At 39.8% G+C, this 20,023-nt stretch overlaps 1 protein-coding gene across 9 annotated transcripts in view; it reads right to left on the bottom strand.

The window, feature by feature from the left end:
- ANKS1B (ankyrin repeat and sterile alpha motif domain containing 1B) overlaps positions 1-20,023 on the bottom strand; it is a 445,721-nt gene that overhangs the window by 9,659 nt on the left and 416,039 nt on the right. For all 9 annotated transcript variants that reach the window (XM_052774196.1, XM_052774198.1, XM_052774197.1 and 6 more), the window contains 3 exons: positions 17,163-17,234; positions 7,151-7,237; positions 2,403-2,540 (listed from right to left, as the gene is read on the bottom strand). In XM_052774196.1, the coding sequence (XP_052630156.1) occupies positions 2,403-2,540; positions 7,151-7,237; positions 17,163-17,234 (297 nt within the window). The remainder of the gene's footprint in view (positions 1-2,402; positions 2,541-7,150; positions 7,238-17,162; positions 17,235-20,023) is intronic.

The following is a 20,023-nucleotide window of genomic DNA, read 5'->3' as shown; positions in this document are numbered from 1 at the left end:
GTCAGCAGAGAATTTCAACAACAGAAGCACTGAACCAAAACACTAAAATTCCTCCTAACCTACCTTCCTGTACATCTTGTTATTTTAACTCTCCTACATGCTATCGCTCTGCAGTGACTCTTTCCCCAGTCCCAAACAAAACGCTTCAATTCAGACAGCTCTGGTTTTTTTTAAACTTAGATTCATGTAAGCATGTTTCAAGAATTCATACACATTATACCGTATTAAAATAATTTTTTCTTGAATGATTTTAAAGTTTTAATAGCATCTCAAATTCCTCTTGAGCTTAACTCAAAGGGTAAGTACTCCTGGAAGTTTTGGACAGTAAGCCCTCTCAGTCCTAAAAATTAGAGCCACTACTCATTTGACCAAATTTAGCTGAAAACAGCACGACTGATTAATTGACGTGTGTCCATGATTTTTTGAAACACCGGTAGTCCGTGCATCGCTGTCTGAGAAGCATACATGGAGGAAGAACTTAGTCATTTTCCACCAAAAGAACAGGAGCTGTAAGGACTTCTGCTGAATGTTTGAGATTGTTAGGCAAGAAGATTGGAACAAGGAAGTAAGAATTGAAGCATTAATTTGCTATTTTCAAAATAAAGGCAATCTTTTTGAAAAGGTAAAGGTGCTCTTAAAATAAAATGTCCTCAGATTCTGTATCTGCATTATTTGTTAAGCTAAAACTCCTGCTGACATGATAGAGAGGAGAGCAGAGTAGAATGGAGGGACCATCTAACAACAACAACAACATCATCATAATAAATACAATTAAATAATGATAAAAATTAATAAAAATAAATAAAATTAAATAACAAGAAATAAAAATAATAAAAATAATTAAAATTAAATAATAAATAAAAATAAAATTAAATAATAAAAATAATGAAAATAAATTAAATAATAAATAAAAATAAATAAAATTAAATAATAATAAATGAAAAATAATAAAATTAAATAAATTTAAATAAAAAATAATAAAATTAAATCAAATTAAATAACAATAAATAAAATTAAATAAATTTAAATAAAAAATAATAAAATTAAATAAATTTAAATCAAATTAAATAATAAATAAAATTAAATAATAAAAAATAATAAAAATAAAATTAAATAATAATAAATGAAAAATAATAAAATTAAATCAAATTAAATAAAAAATAATAAAATTAAATAAAATTAAATAAAAATAAATGAAAAATAATAAAAATAAATAAAATTAATAATAAAATTAAATAAAAATAATAAAAACTAATAAAAGTAATAAATAATAAATAAAAATTAAAAAGAATAAATGATAATAAAAATAATAAAAAGAATAAATAATAATAAAGAGTAATTAAGGAAAATTCATAAAGATAATAAAAATAAAATTTAATAAGAATGAATAAAAATAATAAAAAAATAAAAAATAATAATCTGTTGACGGTTACAGGGGTAACCTCTTACAGAGGAACACAGCAAGGACAATGCACAGATCTCTGTTTTCACAGACGTTTCAAATCCTTCCGATTCAGTGTGGTAGCCAAATATTCCCAGGAGCTCTTGAGATACAGCACTAACGCGCTACCTGGTCTCTCTCTGTGGTATCTGTAAGTGGTCTGGGTCGCTGGTTAAAGTAAGTACAAACCTCTTCATACGTTCTCTACACGTTTGCAGAGGGAGCTTCAGTTCTCCGGTTTATTCAAAATAACGTCAAAAAGTCTAAACAACATTGAGGGAGACGCCCTTTGAGTTACCGGGACTGACCCAGCCCAACGCCAGAAGCCGCGGAAGAGCCGGGTAAGCGAGCCGCAGCGGTCGCTGCCTGGCGGAGGTAACGGCTGCCCTCCGGCCCCAAAAGCCGCCCGCGGCTGCTTCACGGCGGTGGGCCGGCTCCCAGGGCCCCCCAGCAGCGCGGCCGCCCCTCCTCGGCCCCGCGAGGACGGAAGCCACAGGCTGGACGGCACCAGCCCGTCCTGCCCCGACCGCGCGGCCACCGGTGCCGGCTGCCCCGCAGACGGAGCGGGACTGAGCGCTGGCTCCAGCGCCCGTTGAGCCAGTTCTGATCTGGTGCGCGCTGAGATTTCAGAACGGGCGGGCAAACCTCGTGGAAGGCTATCGCTTAGGCTAGAAGAATTACTTGTCAAGAGTTGTAGGAAAAGCTACTCGCTAAGTTTACAGCCAACAGCTGAGATTACCGAGGTGAGTTATTTCAGATGGGAAATGAGATAATTTCAGAGAAAATCTTTGCTCTTCTCCAGAAATGTCCTTTCACTATCCCATAGCAGATTAGTCTTTTCATGTGGCAAACGAATGACACCTTCCGTTAATCACCATATACCCTGAAAATGTTTTAACAGAATTAAAGATGTATTACTGTTACAAAGAACCATTAAATGAAGTATATTCTGTAAACTGACCACATCAAACGCAGTGAATACATGGCAGTAGTGGTGATTAGTCTTCAAGTCTTTAGTGATGTACGCAAATGTAGAAAGGTCTTCAGGGTCTTGTGCAGCGCAGGAAATGTTACGGATTTCATGTTCAGCAATAATATTCTGTTTAAAAAAAAATATTTTCAATCAATTTAGGAATTCGGTGTGAAAGAGCCGTAAAAGGGGTGGGTTTAGATTTGCGTTTTGCTGTGCTGAAGTATTTCAGAAGTTTCTTAGTAAGACGAGAGTCAACACACCCCACGTGTGATATTACAGAGGTCATTGGAATTTTGACCCTCTCCAATGATGCCTAAAACTGCCAATAATCTGGTAGGAAACAATTACGTTCTAGCGTCTTCCCTGTGAGTCTGCTTGAGTTCTGTACAGTTTATTCAGTGTCCTATGACAAAGGGACACCCTTCCTGGCATACAGCTGTAAATGCAGTTTCAAAGCACTACACGAGCATCTTAGGATGCTGCTGGTTTTCTGTAGAATGATCGCTACATGACACTGGTTCAGCCTACTGATGGACAGGATCTGGTGAAACCCAACAGGCTCAATATCCAGGTTTTTGCACTTGTTTGACAAATTTCAGCTATACTTTTTCAAGAGGAAAAAACAAACCGCCAAACATCACTTATAACTGAAACCCTGAGCTCTTGAAAGGCTTCTGCTTAGTGAAAAGATAACTACAGGAGGATCTGGCAACTTTTCTCCACTTACTGACAACAGCATCCTGTAAGAGAGATGTAGAAAAATTAAACCATTCATGCACCGAGCAACACTACTTGCAACAGCCAATGTAAGCTATAGCATACTATTGAGATAAAGGTGGGGCATGGCTGTCCGATGAAATAAAAAAAAGCTGTCTTAAAGCTTTGGAGAAAACTATGAATATTCATTACATAAATTGCTGATATGTAATTATTGTGTTCAGGCCAAAGGAACCATGAAGCCAGAGAAGAAGATACTGCAGAGCGGCTTATGATTAGGCCTTGCTTCAGCAACACACGCATTTCCAATGATTTACTGAAACAGAAGGAGGATTTATTGAATATGAATTTACTTAGCCGTTAGTTTATATGCTTTTCAGAACTGTGGCCCTGCTGGCCGTAGCTCTGGCTTTTCCACAAAACCCCAAAGTGAACAAGCCTGCTGCAGCATGACGTCGCTATTGCACCACAGAACGTGGGACATCTGTGGTGTCCCGGTCCCTCGCAGAGCCACCGTTTGCTGCTGCCTCGGTGGCGTCTGTCCAAGTTAAAACAATCTCTCAGCATCTGTGGTCTTCCCTCACCCCTCTCTTTTCCTTCCCACCTCCTCTCCTCCCCGTCTTTTTTTTTTTTTTTTTAAGGAACAGGAAATATATGCAACTAAGTCACTGAAAGTGCTTTGCCATATCTTCTTTCATTTGCTAAGTGGCAACCTTCCCCCTTGCATGTGGGTGTCAAGTTTTCAAAAAGACACATTAATATATCTAATTGAAGAAATCATGGCTTAGGAAAAATCTTAATAAAAAGCATTCCAAATTTCAAATTATGGAAAAAACCGAGATAAGGAAACCATTACTGAAGAAATGAAATAATCCTCTTAATCTTAAATTGTTGCAACATACTTGATTATTTCTCTTTAATGCATTATTCATAAAAATTACAAAACCAGTACTTATGTTTCAATACATGCCAATTTATAATGACACGTATAAGCTCTGCTTAACAATCACTGGCTTTTTATGTTACTTTAAGCATTTTATTTGCTTTTTTCTCAAATTGATAACTTTTTTACCCTCAATAAAGATTTTGATGAGAATTACAATTATACGAAACCCAGGGATTTATTTAGATAGCCACAGATATACTTGTAATACACTGTCATTGATGTTGTATTGGCAACATTGTAGTTTAGAAGGCAGAAAGAATTAAAGCTTGGAAGGTCTTAAAATCATGTAAAATATTTATGCCAAATCATGAGCCACAAAGTAATCAGCTGAAGTTACGCAGGGTACATGAAGAGAGCTCTGCTATGCTGAAACTTTTCTGAGGTGACCTGGGGTTGACACAGGGCTTTGCACTTTAGTCAAAACTCATTTTAGTCAAAGATTATTTTACTGTTTTAACTTTAAACCAAGTGAAGTTTGGATACGTATCCATATCATGTTTGTTTCGAATAAAATAAGCTATACCAAAAATAAATCTTCTGGATGAAAATCAGTAGTGAAATTGAGCTTTTTCCCTAGCTTCTATAGGATATCCTCTGTGATCGCTTTTCAAAATTAAACATGCTTTCAGTGCACGCATTTACTGTTTCCTGGGGTCACTACTCCAGTAGACCCACGGTCTTATTCTGTGGAAATGACAAGGCTGTGAACCAGCTCGCTGCTCTGGGTACGCTCCTCAGGCTTTGACCGACACTGTACAGTTGTCATTCTAAAAACTGTCACTCCGTTTGGCAAGAGAAACCTCCGGCGCTTCTCCAAAAGCAGGGAAGCTGAAAGTCAGCTCTGGTTCTGCCAAGGAAATACCTTGGAGAGATCAGGTTTTTGCTAAGCAGCCTTCCTTTTGCTTGCCTACCTCCTGTCAGGCAATCCCCCTCCTGGCAGAAACCACCCAGAAGTTAGGGTTAGCTGTGACCCACGAGAAAATTCTGCAAGCCTGCTTTTTTCCTAAGCAGCAATTTCTTTCTGGCCTCACTCGCAAAGAAATGGTGTCATGTCAAAGTGGTGTCATGCCAAGCTTCAAGGCGCCACTGAAATAGCTGTCGTGGAATGAGGTCAGGGCCCCTTTGTCACCTGAAGCTTTGCCTGCTACGACTCGGAATACAAATTCTTAGCTTGGTGGCATAAAGGAAAAGGATGAACAGCCATGAGAGCTGAGTTTTCAAGCACATAACTGCTAGCTATTTTTGTCATTAGAAAGTATGCATTTATTGCTAAGTGGTGCCCAGCGCTATCAACTATAAGCTCTATGGAAGCGGTACAAGTCTGAATAGGATCTCACCTTAGTGCTAATCTGTTTTGGGTCTTGAAGGAATTGGGTACAGCACACTGTGGACCAGGATGATAACAACGCTCCTGGGAGAGTTGCAGGCTATTACCTGGTTTTTAAGGAAGGGAAAGGCAGTGCAGATTTTGAACTGGAGAGAAAGCAATCTACCACTTGAGAAAAAACACAGGACCGTGGCATTATTTACCTCCATCAAATACATCTATTGCACTACTAGGCACAAGATTTCAGTGGGACTGGTCTAGAGCCACCTAATGCAATTTGCCAAACTTCTTTCAAGTTTCTGTCCTACGGAAAGTTATATGTACTGTGCAAAGAGATACTGGAAGTTCCTTTTGTTCTCCTGATTTTTTTTGTAAACCTAAGGACATTGCAGTTACATCCTTTACACTACAGAGGAGATTTAAGAGCTGAAAACAGCCTTATCCAAGTTAGAGTTAATAGCGTTAAAATGTCCTGATTTATGCCCTGCACATCAGAGAACATAAAGGAAATGAGGGTTGTAGAAGCTCAATTTTGAATCAATGGAAGAAAAAGGAGCTGACAGGAATCCCTGGCCTCTCTGCTCTGGCAAATTTGCCAGACTTTACCTAACAGTAATTTCACCTCTGTTTTTCTTTCATGCCATCTTCTAACCCTAGATATGGCTTCCAAACTCTAGCAGAAGTTCACAAATCTGCTTTCACTCCTTCACCTAAACCCCAGTTCTAGTTAAACACCTTTAACAACTGACTGATCTGGCAAGTTTGACAGATACTGGACTAGATGTATCGTGTGGTCTGAACGTTCAACAACACAAAGCCGTTATATACATTATTAACCTGGTCAGGTAGCTGGGGTGTCAGACATTTTTTATATTGCTTAGTGAGTTTTAGTCACGTAACAGAAAAGATAATTTCTTTTCTATTCATACGCAACCATCAGTATGGATTGCATTTTCTTGCCATTTTAGACACCTGAAGAAGAGAAATTCATGCATTACTTTACTGCTGCTTACAGAGCTTGTACATTTTACTTTGGCTAAGCAATAACCCATTGCTCTATCCATCACCGAGTTCTCTGATCTCTCAATTTCTGCCTTTTTTTGTAAAAGATGTTGGATGTATTTTAAAATGTAAGAAATAAAGCACAGGGGCATTGCCACACAGGAAGATGAAAAAATATGGAATAACAACTGTTAAGAAGCTGCTGCAGTTCAGGGAGTCAAATGGCAAGTACCAGGAAAACAGCCCTCAGAGAGGCTCTGACATTTGAAAAGGACATTCACGGCTCATGTTTCTTATTCTTACAATGGCTGGCCCTCAATAAAACCTTGCATCTTTATTCTTCATTAAGACATCTTTTTTTTTTCCCCAAAATTATATTAATGAACAAAAATTTTTTTTTTTCCTGCATATTTAAGGAACTGTATAGGGAAGAACATGGTAAAGGATTCCACAGAGGCTTCCTGCCAAATGCCTTTTGTGATAAGCTTGCCTTTTAATGGAAGAAGGTTGGACACAATGTTCCATGAGCCATTAAATGAGCCATTAAAGCTGCTTCACTCGTCCTCCAGACTGAGTTTCTGGAGAATGACAATGAGATTACACCCATTTTGGAGAGAAGAGAAAAAAGAGAGGAAAACACAAAGTGCAACTGTCCCCTCTCTGGCCTGGTGCTCTTACAGAGCCAGCCTCATAGGTATTCCTATTTGTAAGAAATACAGGCTAATAATGAACAATTGCACATACCTTATTTGTTGCATCAATAAATTTGACTCCCTTGTAAGAGACAGACAGGACAATGGTTGGTACTTTCTTCATCTGTTCTGTAGACTTCTGAAATCAAAATGAAGATGTTGTTAGAGTTGTGTTGCACTGCAAGAACAGTGCTCGCTCTTTTCTTCTGACAAAATATGTAAGTAAGTTAAACAAAAGGTACTTATCCAAATATTTGACTTTTTCTTGAGCTGACTATGCTCCGGGCTTTTGAAAAAGCTGCCTTGCAGTTACAAAACTAAAAAGAGCCTTACAGTTTGTTGCGAGGATGGTAAAAATTCTCCTTTTTCCTAGCACAATGGGAATAGAATGAAGTAAGTTTGCCAGGCTTAAAAAGACCAGACATGCAATCAGGCGTTTCCCAAAACATGCGTGTTTAAGACATCTATCTGATACACCTCATTCATCGCTGCCTCCCCTCCCCTCTTTCTGCCCTTCCCAGCTGTAAAAACCAACAGCGCAGTACTTCTCATAGTACTGTTTCTTTGCTGCAATTAGTTGTTATTTAGAAATGTTTCACACTCTTGCCTTCTTGCAGTTGTATTTGTGGCACGAGGCAGCCCTGTAGCCCTCTAGGCCTGCCAGTCAATCTGTCAGTCCAACGCCGTATCTTGTCACGTCTGACCGTCTGCACTTCCTCGAGTGCAGCTGCTACTGGAAGCTGCTTTACACGTGAATTAGCACGGAGGCTTATTCTGCATTCCCTCCGTGCCAGGTTCTCCTACTCACAGTTCATGTCTTCCTATAAGGCTATTTTTTCTTTTATGCTAGTCTACTTCTGTGTGCCTTCAATGTGACGCACACAGCAAAGAAAGATATTTCCTCCTGAACAGATTAGACAAATATTTGGGAAAGGTTTAAGTTCTCTGCAGAAAAACCTGTTGATTAGTTTACAGATTAAATTTACTAAAACAGCCCCAAAACCAACCAACCAAAACCCCAAATATGGCATAATAGTTTATAGCTGATTTGAATTCTTTTAAGGTGGACAGCAATAACAGACTAGACTATTCTATACAAAGCTACTGTAGAGAAATAAATTAGATGATAACGTTCAGAGAACACTCACTCATGGGAGTATCTGCAAACAATCACAGAGACCAATCGAACATTTTCTTGAAAGGCAAGAGTAAGTTCAGTTACAGCTAAACATGAAGAAACATCAGCACACAGAATGAGAGTGTAAAGGCATTGAAAGGTCTAGAATTGGTGCCTAGAAAGATCTTTAGAGCAGCTGAACAAAAGTAGCAGTGGTGGTTTTGTATTCTTCAAGAAAAACAAAACAGCATCAATATAAGCTTGAAAACACAGACTGTATCTGAAAAATATATGTCAAAAACAGGTGATGCTAACACTAGAGAGCAAAACGAACAAAAGCTTAAAAGAGAAAAAACCTGTAATCAAGTCCCCTTATCAGATCTCGTTCCTTCCAGAATCAAATGATGCTCCATTTTTGCCAGCATAAAATTCAAAGCTACAGATCCAGCTACGTTCTGCAATTCGTGTCTGTGCCATGAAGGCTAAAACCTCTAATTAAAGTTTCAAGGAGAGCCCCACCCATCCGTGTAATAGAGAAGACTGTTGCATCTCTCAGTATCAAATGACAAGAGACTCAAGATGACAATCAAGTGTCAATTTATTCTCGAGAAAGCTTCCTTCATCCAGAAGGCTAGGCACTTTTAAAAAATGAAAGCTTAAATGGTAAAACATCCTGAAGAATCTAACAAAATCTGAAGGAAGACACGTCTGATTTGCATGTCTCTGAACTAAGTGCAGAAAGAAATGGTATCCCTGCCAAAAAGCAGAGCAAGTACATACCTGTGTGTGTCTGTGTGTGTCTATAACAGATCTCAAATGACCCTTTTCATAAAATTCAATTTCAATGCACAGAAAGCACAACAGTGACTGTACGGAAGCTGCAGTACCTACATCTATCAGAATAACAAGCAAAATACCCCGAATATGCTCATAAACAGACAAAATATTCACAAATATGACAACATCACTTTAATCATCTGGCAACCCAGCAATCATCCAACTTTTGTCCTTTCTTTCTATCCTGACAGCTACACTCAGGAGCTCTTTGTCTCCCATTTTGATCATTGTAATTATCTCCTTCCTCACCTCCTTAGCAGCAAAATTCCTCTTCTCCTCCAACACGCTATACAAACACGGCTACTAAGTTCATTTATTTTAGCTTTTTGGTGTAATTTGCACTATCTTCCATTTGCCATAGAGGTTAAGCTTCCTGTTGGCAAGGCCATGTTGTACTAACAGTCTGGGAGTCCTCTTTCATCTAGACCAGTAGTTTGTAATTTAATTATCTTCTGTATCTGTTCCACATTCACCTGGGTTTGTCTAGAGCAGACCTGATCTTTAGTATTTAATCAAGGTCGTGAACTGCCAGAAGACTGTATCTGAGTGAAATAGCTCATCAAGATACTATTAAATTATAGCTGGCAAATTAGGAAATGAATCAGAGACTGATGGACACTTGTAATTTATTAAGCCAAACTGTCTCAGCTGGTAAGGAGCAGCAGATGTCCCTTACCAGCTTGCAAACCGTACAAACCCCAGGATTTGTGCAAAGTTGTTCTGGAAGACCATAGTCCAGTGTAGAAACATGATTTTGGGAAACTATTCTGCACTTGTACCCTCATTGCAACAAAGAGTTGGGCAGTGGCGTTAACATCCTTCATTATTATAACAGTATTATCATGAAAAACACACAGCACTATCCCCCCCCACTCAACTCCCAGTGATAGAGTAACTGAAGTCCACCATGTAATTACTATTTCCAAGCACCTTCCAGACTTCCACAGTTCTGAGTTGTCATGGAGAGCTCATACTATACGCTTGTTGTTCCTTTCTTTTTAATGGAGGAGGTGGCTGCCAGGATGTGTAATGTGAGTTTTCAGAGCTACAGTATGAATATCATTCGCTCAGGCACTGTAACTGCTTTGGCTCTAAATTCTAGGATGTTGAGATGAAGCCCCACAGCTTTCATGGTCAGACATTTCACACCTCTGCGCAGGCCAAGTGGGCATCTCTGCCCAGAATCTGCGAAGAAGGTGGGATGCAGGAGTTACTATTCCCTTTCCTTGGGCTTTTCAGGTTCTAGCCACCGTATTGGCTCTGTGAGGACACGATGAGATGGCAGAATATTCTTGTCCATCTGGTGCCTCTATGGGAAGCAGATGGACCTGAGCCAAAGTTAGAGGAGCCACAGCTGAAGGCTGGCATTGGATGTCATGTGCATGTTGACATATGGTCTAATGCTCCAAGGCATGTTCATACCATGGTAGCAGGATTAGATTTTAGCTCATGTAGAAGCAATCATAGTGACAGGACCCTGTCTTTGGGCAAGTGCTCACTAGCCTGGAACTGGTCATAGTCCCTACAAACTCCATCGCTGGTGACTGCAACTTTGACTCTTTGTTTTAACACACTTCTTTAGGAGAATCATCTGGATGAACAGCAAGCGCCTTCTAGGCTCGTTGCCATCGCCTGTCTCCGATCAGCTGGTCGTCTCCGTAAGGACAGATGTGCGTGCCCTGTCTCCTCAGGTGCACTGCTCCTGCAGCGAGGAGTCTCAGTGCTGCAGTCTGCGTGCCAGAGACTGAGCTTTGGTCCCACTTCGGAAATGCTTCCTACGGGACAGGTAGGTGACTATGTGGAGGCAGGCCATGTGTAACTCAAGAACCATAAAGCAGGCTTGACTGCAGGCACAGGAAGATGGAAGAAAACATCACCATCCTAAATCTGATGTGACATTTGTTCACATAGAGCCTCTTTTTCTTCAGAATAAAGAGTATCAGGAATAGCAGCCTCTCCTGTATTTTGATGCAGCTGCTGCGATGAAGCTGCTTCATCCCCTCAGCACCCAGAACAGAGATCCGTCCAGTGGAAGGAGGTAGAAGGCGTCTTCTGCAAAATTGCCCAGTTACTACAGTGCTTGCTCTTAGAATAAAGGTCTGGATTTATGACCCTTCTGAGTTTGCATCTGAACCCACTGCTGCCATTACACAGGACAGCGCCAAAACCCTGAAAAGCCTTGGAGAGGACTGGTCCCAATTCCTTCTTTTGAAACCGGTCATCAAGGGGTGCAAGAGCAATGGTGCCAGAGGGAGAGAGTGAGAAAACAAGCTTCCTTCTGATCTTGTTTATGAATTTTCTTTAGTTTCACTGAAAAAAACCACCATACTGACAAGCAGACTCTAAACAGATTTCTGTAGTATAGTACTACAAATTGTCTTAAGTGGGTAAAGCATTTCCACCTGTATTTTGATTTTGAGTTAAATGCTGTGCAGAACTGCTAGACATTTATTTAGAATATAAACTAAACTCCAAAGAGTTTGAGATCCACCCAGCAGTGTACCTAACAAATCAAGATAATTAACGATGGCTTAAGAGGCAGAAGACTTTGTTCTAGGAATAAAGCAATATAAACTAGCTGTTCATTTTTAAAAAGGCCATACATGCAAATATAAAACATATAACCTAAAGGGCCTTTAATCCTTTCAAGACAGGATTGTACTGCAATACCTTGTTCTGCACAGAACTGACAGCACTAATCCAACACTTTTGAATACTCCCGTGGTGTACAAAACACGGTATCTCTGTGCATGCACACACACAAAGCAACTGAATGAGAAATTCAGGAGCACACGTAGAACGGTGTCCGAGTAAGATGCTCACGCATTCACTTGATATACTGTAGCACATGGTGTAATCGAGCCCACACTCACAATGCTTTCATCTCATCTACTTCTTTCCTGCCAAGAGGAAACAGGATACACTGGTAGTTCTACTTTGTCACGTTGACCACTTCCATATACTTATATATATGTTTATAACTGGATTACTCAGCTTTCATACAGCAGCCACAATGAAACCACGTTCATTTGTAGGTTTTCCTGCATATGTAATTATACTCGATCTTGCAAATACACAGTAAAAAGACATTATTCAACTATGCCAAGCCACTAACAATTCCATACATAAATTTTGAGTACAAGTTTAAAAGCCTGTAAAATCTTAAGATTTCATCTTGGCTTTTTACTTTTGCAAATGAATCTGCTAATTCTGTCTTATACTGTTTTTTAATAGCTATCCAAAAACTGTAGCTGGCAATTTTACTATTCAATTTTGTACGGGAATCCACTTCACTAAGAATCTGAACGTTTTCCCATACTGGTAGCAACTATTAATTCCAAATGGCATCAAAATGCACATTTCAAAATATGTATTGGTACCACCTACTGTCCTACCCATAAGCCTGTTACTTATGAAGCCTCATGAAACTTCCTTTTGAGTGAATCACTTTGACAATATCATGCATGAGATGAAACTGAAATAAAAAGTCAAAGTTCACTTTTGCCCAGTTAGTTTTGAAGCCAATTTTGAAACTACAATCTGCCTTGTAACAAAGATTTACTAACTTTTCTCGGTTCAAAAGGCTTAAAAATGCATCACTGATGTAATGTAATACCTCTTGGAATAAGATAGCATCTGTAATCCCTGTGGTACAAGACTGTTTACTTCTCTACAATTAGTGGATGCCTCCAAGCTACATCATTAATATGAACATGGCACTGGGAATGCACCTGCAACTCATCTGCTTGAGAATGAGAAGTTTTTTGCTTTTGCAGTATCCGCACGCTGAAAGGGCAGTGCATCCCTCCCGCACCTTGGACTCCTCTCAGCCACAGAGTTCAAGGACGTACAATCCTCTGAAGGAGGATCTGATGCCATGGATGCTGAATCAAATGGATCCTGTCCCATGGGATGGCATGATGTGGATGTGCATGTGCATAACATCTTTAAGACTTCCCACCACTTCTTTTTTCCTTTCGAGTAATACCCACGTGCCTGTTCCACTGCAGGCCCTCCCAAAGCAGTAGCCACACGAGACAGACAAAGCTGCAAGCCCTAAGAAAGCAGAGACCAAATAATCTAAATTCTCATATACAGTATTTGATCCTGACATGATATTTGCCTGCCTAGTTTCACTAGGGAGGACACTTCCACTTCAGGGGGAGAAATCAAGACTGAAAAGTAGAAAGGGATTAGCAGAAACAAGGAGACTGCTATCTATATCCAGCTCCTCCTTTATCTAAGAAGAAATGAGGAAGGAACGCCCCAGACCCTGCCTGTTTTCAGAGAGTCAACTCTGCTTCATCTTCATCTTCCTCTCCAGAGACAGGAGAAGCAGATTTTGTAACAATTCCAACTTTGACATTTTGGTCTTAAGTCAGCAAGATATTTTTAAACACCTGCCTTGTGAATAGAATTATGTTGCTGGTTCCCCAGAACTTTGACGTGAAATGTAAGAACCTCTTCTCCAGCAAGAAAACATTTAAGACAGACACATAATATTCAGGAAGGTGGCAGGATTCAAGAACAAAATCGAAGTTCCCTACTGCTGCAGTAAGTATCTGGTTGGTTCAGACTGTGCAACTGGTGTATGCAACATTAGTGATTTAACAATACTGCAAGGAAAGAGTCTACCTTGCTGCTGTGCTCATGCCAGTAAGTATAAAACTGTCCTCTTCCTATCTGGTCAGGGAATCCAGATGTGTAAATGCCAGATGGGGTCTACTGTAGACAACAAGTCTCCTCCTATCTCCAATTAAACTTTATTCCTTTTCTTTATTTTGATGTAAACACATTTTATTCTCACTTCATGTTCCTATGGTGATTTGAAGAGAAGGCAGTAATCTGATTGAAAACAGAACTTGTAATATTTCCTATTCCATGCTGAGAAGGATGAAAGCTCTTAAGTTCTTGAAGGCATCTCTCAAACATAATTAATAAATCTATTCTGGCCAGGACAGCAAGATTTAATCTCCAAGTAGCAAAGGTCAGTTTACAGCAGGTGGGAAGTGGAGATAAGGAGACAGGGCTGTCGACTGCAGAGGGAGTTTGTGAGAGAAAATAGCTGGAAACAAATAGGAAACCATAAAATATAAATCCATCCTCGGAGTGCAAATATGTGAATGGAAAAAGAAAGTATAATCCCTTTAATAGGCACAGTTCTTGCCAAATATCCATAATTTTGGATGGCTGCAAGAGTCTGCAATTTGGGTGGGGAAAAAAAAGCATGTATAACCTTGACCCCCATGCTGAGCTCAATCTATTGCATCTGCATGATTTTCCCCAAACAAATCCATCATCTGCCCTGCTGGAGCACACTGCTGCACAATGCTGAGAAGTACAGTGGAGAGCCAAGAAGAGTTATTAAGACAGAGGTTCCCATTTTTTTTTTGTTGGTTTGGGGGTTTGGGGTTTGGTTTTTTTTTTTTTTACATTATAGAAGATTTAGGATCTCCCTTCACTCTTAAGCTGTAAGGAAAGGAGGCTGCTCTAAGTGCCTCTGCGGAGTGATGTGAGGGATATCAGCATAATATGTCCCTTGAGAACCAAACCCATCAATTGCAATAACTGAAAGTACAGGAGGCGTCTCCAGCTAACAGGGAGGGATCTGCAGTCAGTGAACAGGACATTTTGGTTATTTCTCTGGATCTATGAATGATTAAGGAAGATTGAGACACTTTTTTTACTGATAGGCTTCTTTTGTCCTTGTGCCTCTGCTGACTGGAAGGCATCCAGTGAATATCAACACTTTTTTTGAGCAGCATTAGGTTAAAGACGGAGAAGCTAAAGCCACATTGACAGAAAAATGAGCTACCTAATTTTCATACGTTCTCCTTAAAAACTATTGTGCAGCTGACTCCAGAAGGATTAAAAAATTGTGGGGAAGGACCTCAACATGGTACAAGGTTATATGTGATGCACTCCCCCCCAACGTGTTTCAGATTATAGCATGTTACAGATTTGAAATATATAAATGGAAAAGAAAATAAATACTAAAATTAAAAATCTTGCTCTATCATGTTAGTCCAACCCTATGTAAAAATCTTACTGACTCTTAAAGAGACTGGACAGAATTCAGTACCTGAGAAGCAAATAACATATCTAGGTTTTCACTTCTTTTTTGTAAGTGAAATGTCCCTTCCAGTACATTTAAAGTAAAATGTAACTATAAAAGAAGACACATTTTCAATGACAACCCAGTGGTATTTAAATACAATAATGAACAGCACATGAGAACTCAGGATGGCTTAGGACGACCTGGACTCCCAATTCATAGACACCAACTTTCAGAACACAACCAGAGGGAGAAAGTTTTGGAAAAAGATACATTTTTCTCACTGGGAAGCTTACGCTAAAATAATAATCTGTTCCCATTAAGTCAATGTTTTTTGCTTCTGACTTGAATAGGAATATGATTAAAAGGATTACATTGAAGCAATAGATGAAATCCTGATTAAAAACTGTTTTACTCAAACCTCTTTGCAATAAAAAACTCTCAAACCAGAAAATAAACGTTCTCACAGCACAATGGTTTCAAAAGGGAATGTAAAAAATAAATTTATATAAACTCCATCACTGTATTATATAAGTAAGTGCCCTGTATGGCACTATAGACTACTAGTGCAACTCCATTATTTTTCTAGAAAAACTGTATTTTAAATTAAATCTGTTTTCAAACACTTAATTTTTCAGGTATATAACTTAAATTTGCCACATGTATTACTTTAAAAAAAATCTTACCATGGCTATAAATTATTTAGCGTGACTTTTTTGATGTTAAGCTTTCTAGTTCAGTCAAATAACTTACTGAAGTTGTCATATGCTACTATGGTGTCAAATTCTGCCTTAAGATCTGCACAGGCATATGCCTAAAAAATTGAACTGCTAAGTCTGACAGTTTGAAAACTGGATGGTATGCTTGCAGCCTGAATTAATTCCCCAGAACACATGTATGTGACTGTAGATCCCTCTGTGTCAAGTTGTTGGATTTTTTTTACAGGATTTTAAGCCCAGGTAAGGAATGATTAGCATGTAATTAGCTGAAAAGCCACAGATCTTCAGGCAATCTAGTAAGCATGAATTACTGCCAGCCCTTAGCTAAAACAGCTTGTACAAAAGTCTGTGTGCTGCAGATATGTAACCAATAGGAAATAGTTGTCTGATTGCATGAATTTTAGACATCTTCCAGCTTTCTAATTGATCCGAATGCTCAGAGGCATCTTCCGTAAAAGACTTATGATCCACAGAAGAAAGGATTTCACTCATTCATCTAAGTAATTTTACACATCTGGTAGATTACCAAACAATTATATTCTTCATTAATTAATCATGCTAGATATGATATGTTCGCCATCTCTATGAACAGGTGCGTTCTTATTACAACTACAGTTGGAAATAAACGTTGTAGCTGGCCTGTGGCTTGTTTTGAGTTTCCAGCAGCAGTATGTTTCTTGGAGATAGACTGGGCCTCATTGTAATTTTCTACAAACCATTATCAGGCCAAAGGGCCACAGGAAAACATATTCTTACCAGTTTGAAGGAAACCTAACCGCTTTTCGACCATCAGGTGACGCTGAATTAGATCCCTTTTCGTCCCTCAATCAGTATGCATGTAAATAACTCAAAATTAATGGGAATACTTGTGTGAGTAAAAGCATCCGTAGGATTATGTGACTGTAGGATTAGACCATACGTAAAAACAACGGCTTTGGTAACATGTCAATATATTTACTAGTACATACTTTCACATAGTAAATTCAATCTAGACTATCACATACGAGCTATAAATTCTGTTTATAAAAGCAATGTGATATGGGCACATTTAAAGTGTGGCGAAAGTACTTTGAAACATACTCAAAGATTCAAGAGAAAACGCATAATTTGTTTTTCTCTTAGATGTAACATGCAAAATAAAAATCTATCTTTAAATTTTGGAATTACTTGAATACAGAACAGAATTCCTACTGAACACCAATATAAATGCAAGGGAAATGGAAAACAAATGGGTAGCAGAACATTACAAAAGCAAAAAGGGCACAGTACAGGTAATCACAAGCTGATATCATTTAATATTATCATGCTAGAGAAAGGAGTAGGTTTACTAACTTACCCTCATCTTTGCACATGCATCCTGTGTTGACTCTGTGCCTCTTAACTCTTTTACCAGCATAGACCCTAAATACTAAAATAAAAAACCATTAAACTTAATTTAACTAAAATTCCAGAACAGACAAACATCTGCAGAAATGCACTGAAAATGCCTAAAAAACCCATAGTGGTAGCAGTCAACTTAATATATTGCTTTAGAGTTTTTTTTACTCTGCAGTTCTCTGATAAATCACTTAAACCAGTGTGTTAATCAACCTATGAAACAGGAATGCACAGCAACAAGTGTATTGAATCGGACGGAGCCCTTTGAAACGGTATCTGAAAGTCTTCTAGCTTATCACCTCAGTCACTCAAACGACAAGCAAATACTACAGATTCCATTTTTAAAAAGCCATTTGATTAAAAAATGGGGAATCTGCTTTTTTTTAGCTGCCATCTGCCCAACTCATATTGCTATGTGTGCAATCACATGGACGTGAAGGCCAGCAGCGATGTTAACCTCTGTGCACACAATCTGTAACTAATTTATGTGCAAATAGCAGAGCCCGATGTCAGCAAACAGAGGAAATAAATCTGAACTGAAAACTGGTTCACACCATTATTTCTTCCTAAGAAAAGGCTGACGCTGAACGATTATTTTGAAGCTTTTACTGATCTGAAGGAGGGCTGGGTGAGAAGAAGCAGCAGGGAGCTGGTGCTGGGTCCTGGCTCGGCTCGCTGAAAGCCGCCGTGCTCTCGGAGGAGCCTGCTCATCTCCGAGGATAGACAAGGCAGCGAGTGCCTCACTGACACATCCCCTTCCCTACCGGCCTCTTCCTCGCTATCTCACTTGCTGGCACGTGCAGTTTGAGCCCTCGCGTACCCCGAGAGCAGGCAGCGAGCAGCCTTGTTACTGCGAACAGGGCTGTGCGAGAGCCGCGCTCTGCGTTTCTCCTAGAGACGCTACAGGCGTGCGCATTTGTGGATGTGCACAGGTTCGCAGAGCTCTCTGCAAACGGGATGTTTCTGTATTTCTCTATGGTGTCACATGCAAGTCTGGCTTAACTGGGAAAAGAGGACAGCAAGCCACCCCTCATCATCTCCTCCCCAGGCAGAGAGCTGTCTCTCTTTGCATTCTCACTGCAGCACAATGCCACGGCTTCTCTTAAGGCTTCAGCCCTAAGAGAGCAGCACAGGAGTTGAAGAGAAGTGTTGCCACTGGTGAGAACAGGAGCCTCTTCCCCGGGGATGCTGCAGCCCACCACCGCTGCCTAAGCCCTTTCATTCTACCGCACTGACTCCCCTTGAAAACAGCCCAAGCTGAGCCAACCAGACAGTGAACCAGCTTCCTCTTTAACAAGAACCTATCAAAAATAACTTCATTTACAGCTAAACGCAAGATGGAGCTGAACAGAAAGTGTACTGGTTCAGCTCTCTGGTCTCCTGACCTAAACGGAGATATTTCCTTTAAAGCCTTCAGTTCACACTGTGTACCGCAGGAGTCTCTGACCTGCAAGAAAATGCATAAATGTTTCAACGTAGACAGTAGCCAACATGGTGATTAGTGAGAAACACTTTACAGGGCATTATAAATGGAAGGGTGAGCAACACCAACACTACCAGATAAGCACAAGCAGAAAGGAACGAATGAAGGGCATTCCTGGGGGCCTGCAGATGTGAAAGATTCATAAACCAAGCAGCTGCGAGTCCAGCTGGGGGCTCGATGCTGACATGAATAGGGCTTTGGGCACTAATTTGATGGGACGGCTTGAGATTGCCCTTGCAGAAGAACAACAAATTTAAAGCAGGCTCTGAAATTAGAAAATTAAATAAAAGCATATTCAGTTGAATTGTATCTTTCTCCGGATCCTGCTGTCTGACACTTTTGGCATCCTTAGCCTTCTCTGGGAAGGATGCAATAAATTTCTTCAATTTTTTAATTTTATTTTTTTTTTTATAGACTATGGTACATCAAATTGTTATTTCCTTGAAAGCTACCAGTTGGTCAGGCACCAGGGAAAAAAAGCAGTGCTTTTGAGCTCACGGCAGAACAAGAGGAAGAAAGAGAAGAGACAGGCAGCTCCTGTCCCATCTGCACAACAGCAAAAAGCCTCAGCTGCAGGCATTCAGAAATGCTTCCCATGGTGGACTGTGGAATAGACAAACAAATCACAGAAGTACTGTCCAATTTAGTTGTCAGAAAAATCTGAAATTCTAGGAGGGTTTTGCTTTCCTTTGACTTGCTGTACTTTTGGAAATGTTCCTTCTCAAACACCCAGAGCATGCAGGAGCAACACAGAGGACATCCAACAGTTCAGCTGAGTGATGTGACATACAATGAAAGCTGCCCTTGTTATAACTTCCAAGCCAGGGTTTTACTCCATAAGGCTGAGGTCATTACAGCTCAGGGAGCTGAGACAGTGCAGTGATGCACAATCCTTAATTAATCAACAATAACTTGGATATTGTGATTTGGTGATTCCTTAATCACCAGGAACTTGGATATTCCTGGTCATCCCAACTTCATTTCTTTAATGATCCACATGCCTTCCAATCTACTACAAAGATTACATCTGATTACGAATTTACTGCTGAATCAAGTAATGAGATAAGAGGCAGTCTTGAGATAAACCTGTTCACTTCACTGAAAACTATGAAAAATATTTAAAGAAGTAGAAGTCACTGAGCTTCCTTTTCGATTTGAGGTGCTGCACAGGAGAGATGCAAGACCGAGAGCAGGAGAGCTGGACCTTGACTGGGACTTGCTGAGGAAGGCAGAGGTTCGAGTTCCTGTCCAAGGACAATCACTGCATTCATGGCAGTTTCTACCCCATGAAGGTCTGATGGAAGGTACAGACATGCTCAAGGCCTGTGACACCCCTT

The sequence above is a fragment of the Harpia harpyja genome, chromosome 23 (genome assembly GCF_026419915.1).
Source record: "Harpia harpyja isolate bHarHar1 chromosome 23, bHarHar1 primary haplotype, whole genome shotgun sequence".
Classification (NCBI taxonomy): domain Eukaryota; kingdom Metazoa; phylum Chordata; class Aves; order Accipitriformes; family Accipitridae; genus Harpia; species Harpia harpyja.
Note: the sequence above shows the minus strand (reverse complement) of the source record. Positions and strands in the feature narration are given on the sequence as shown.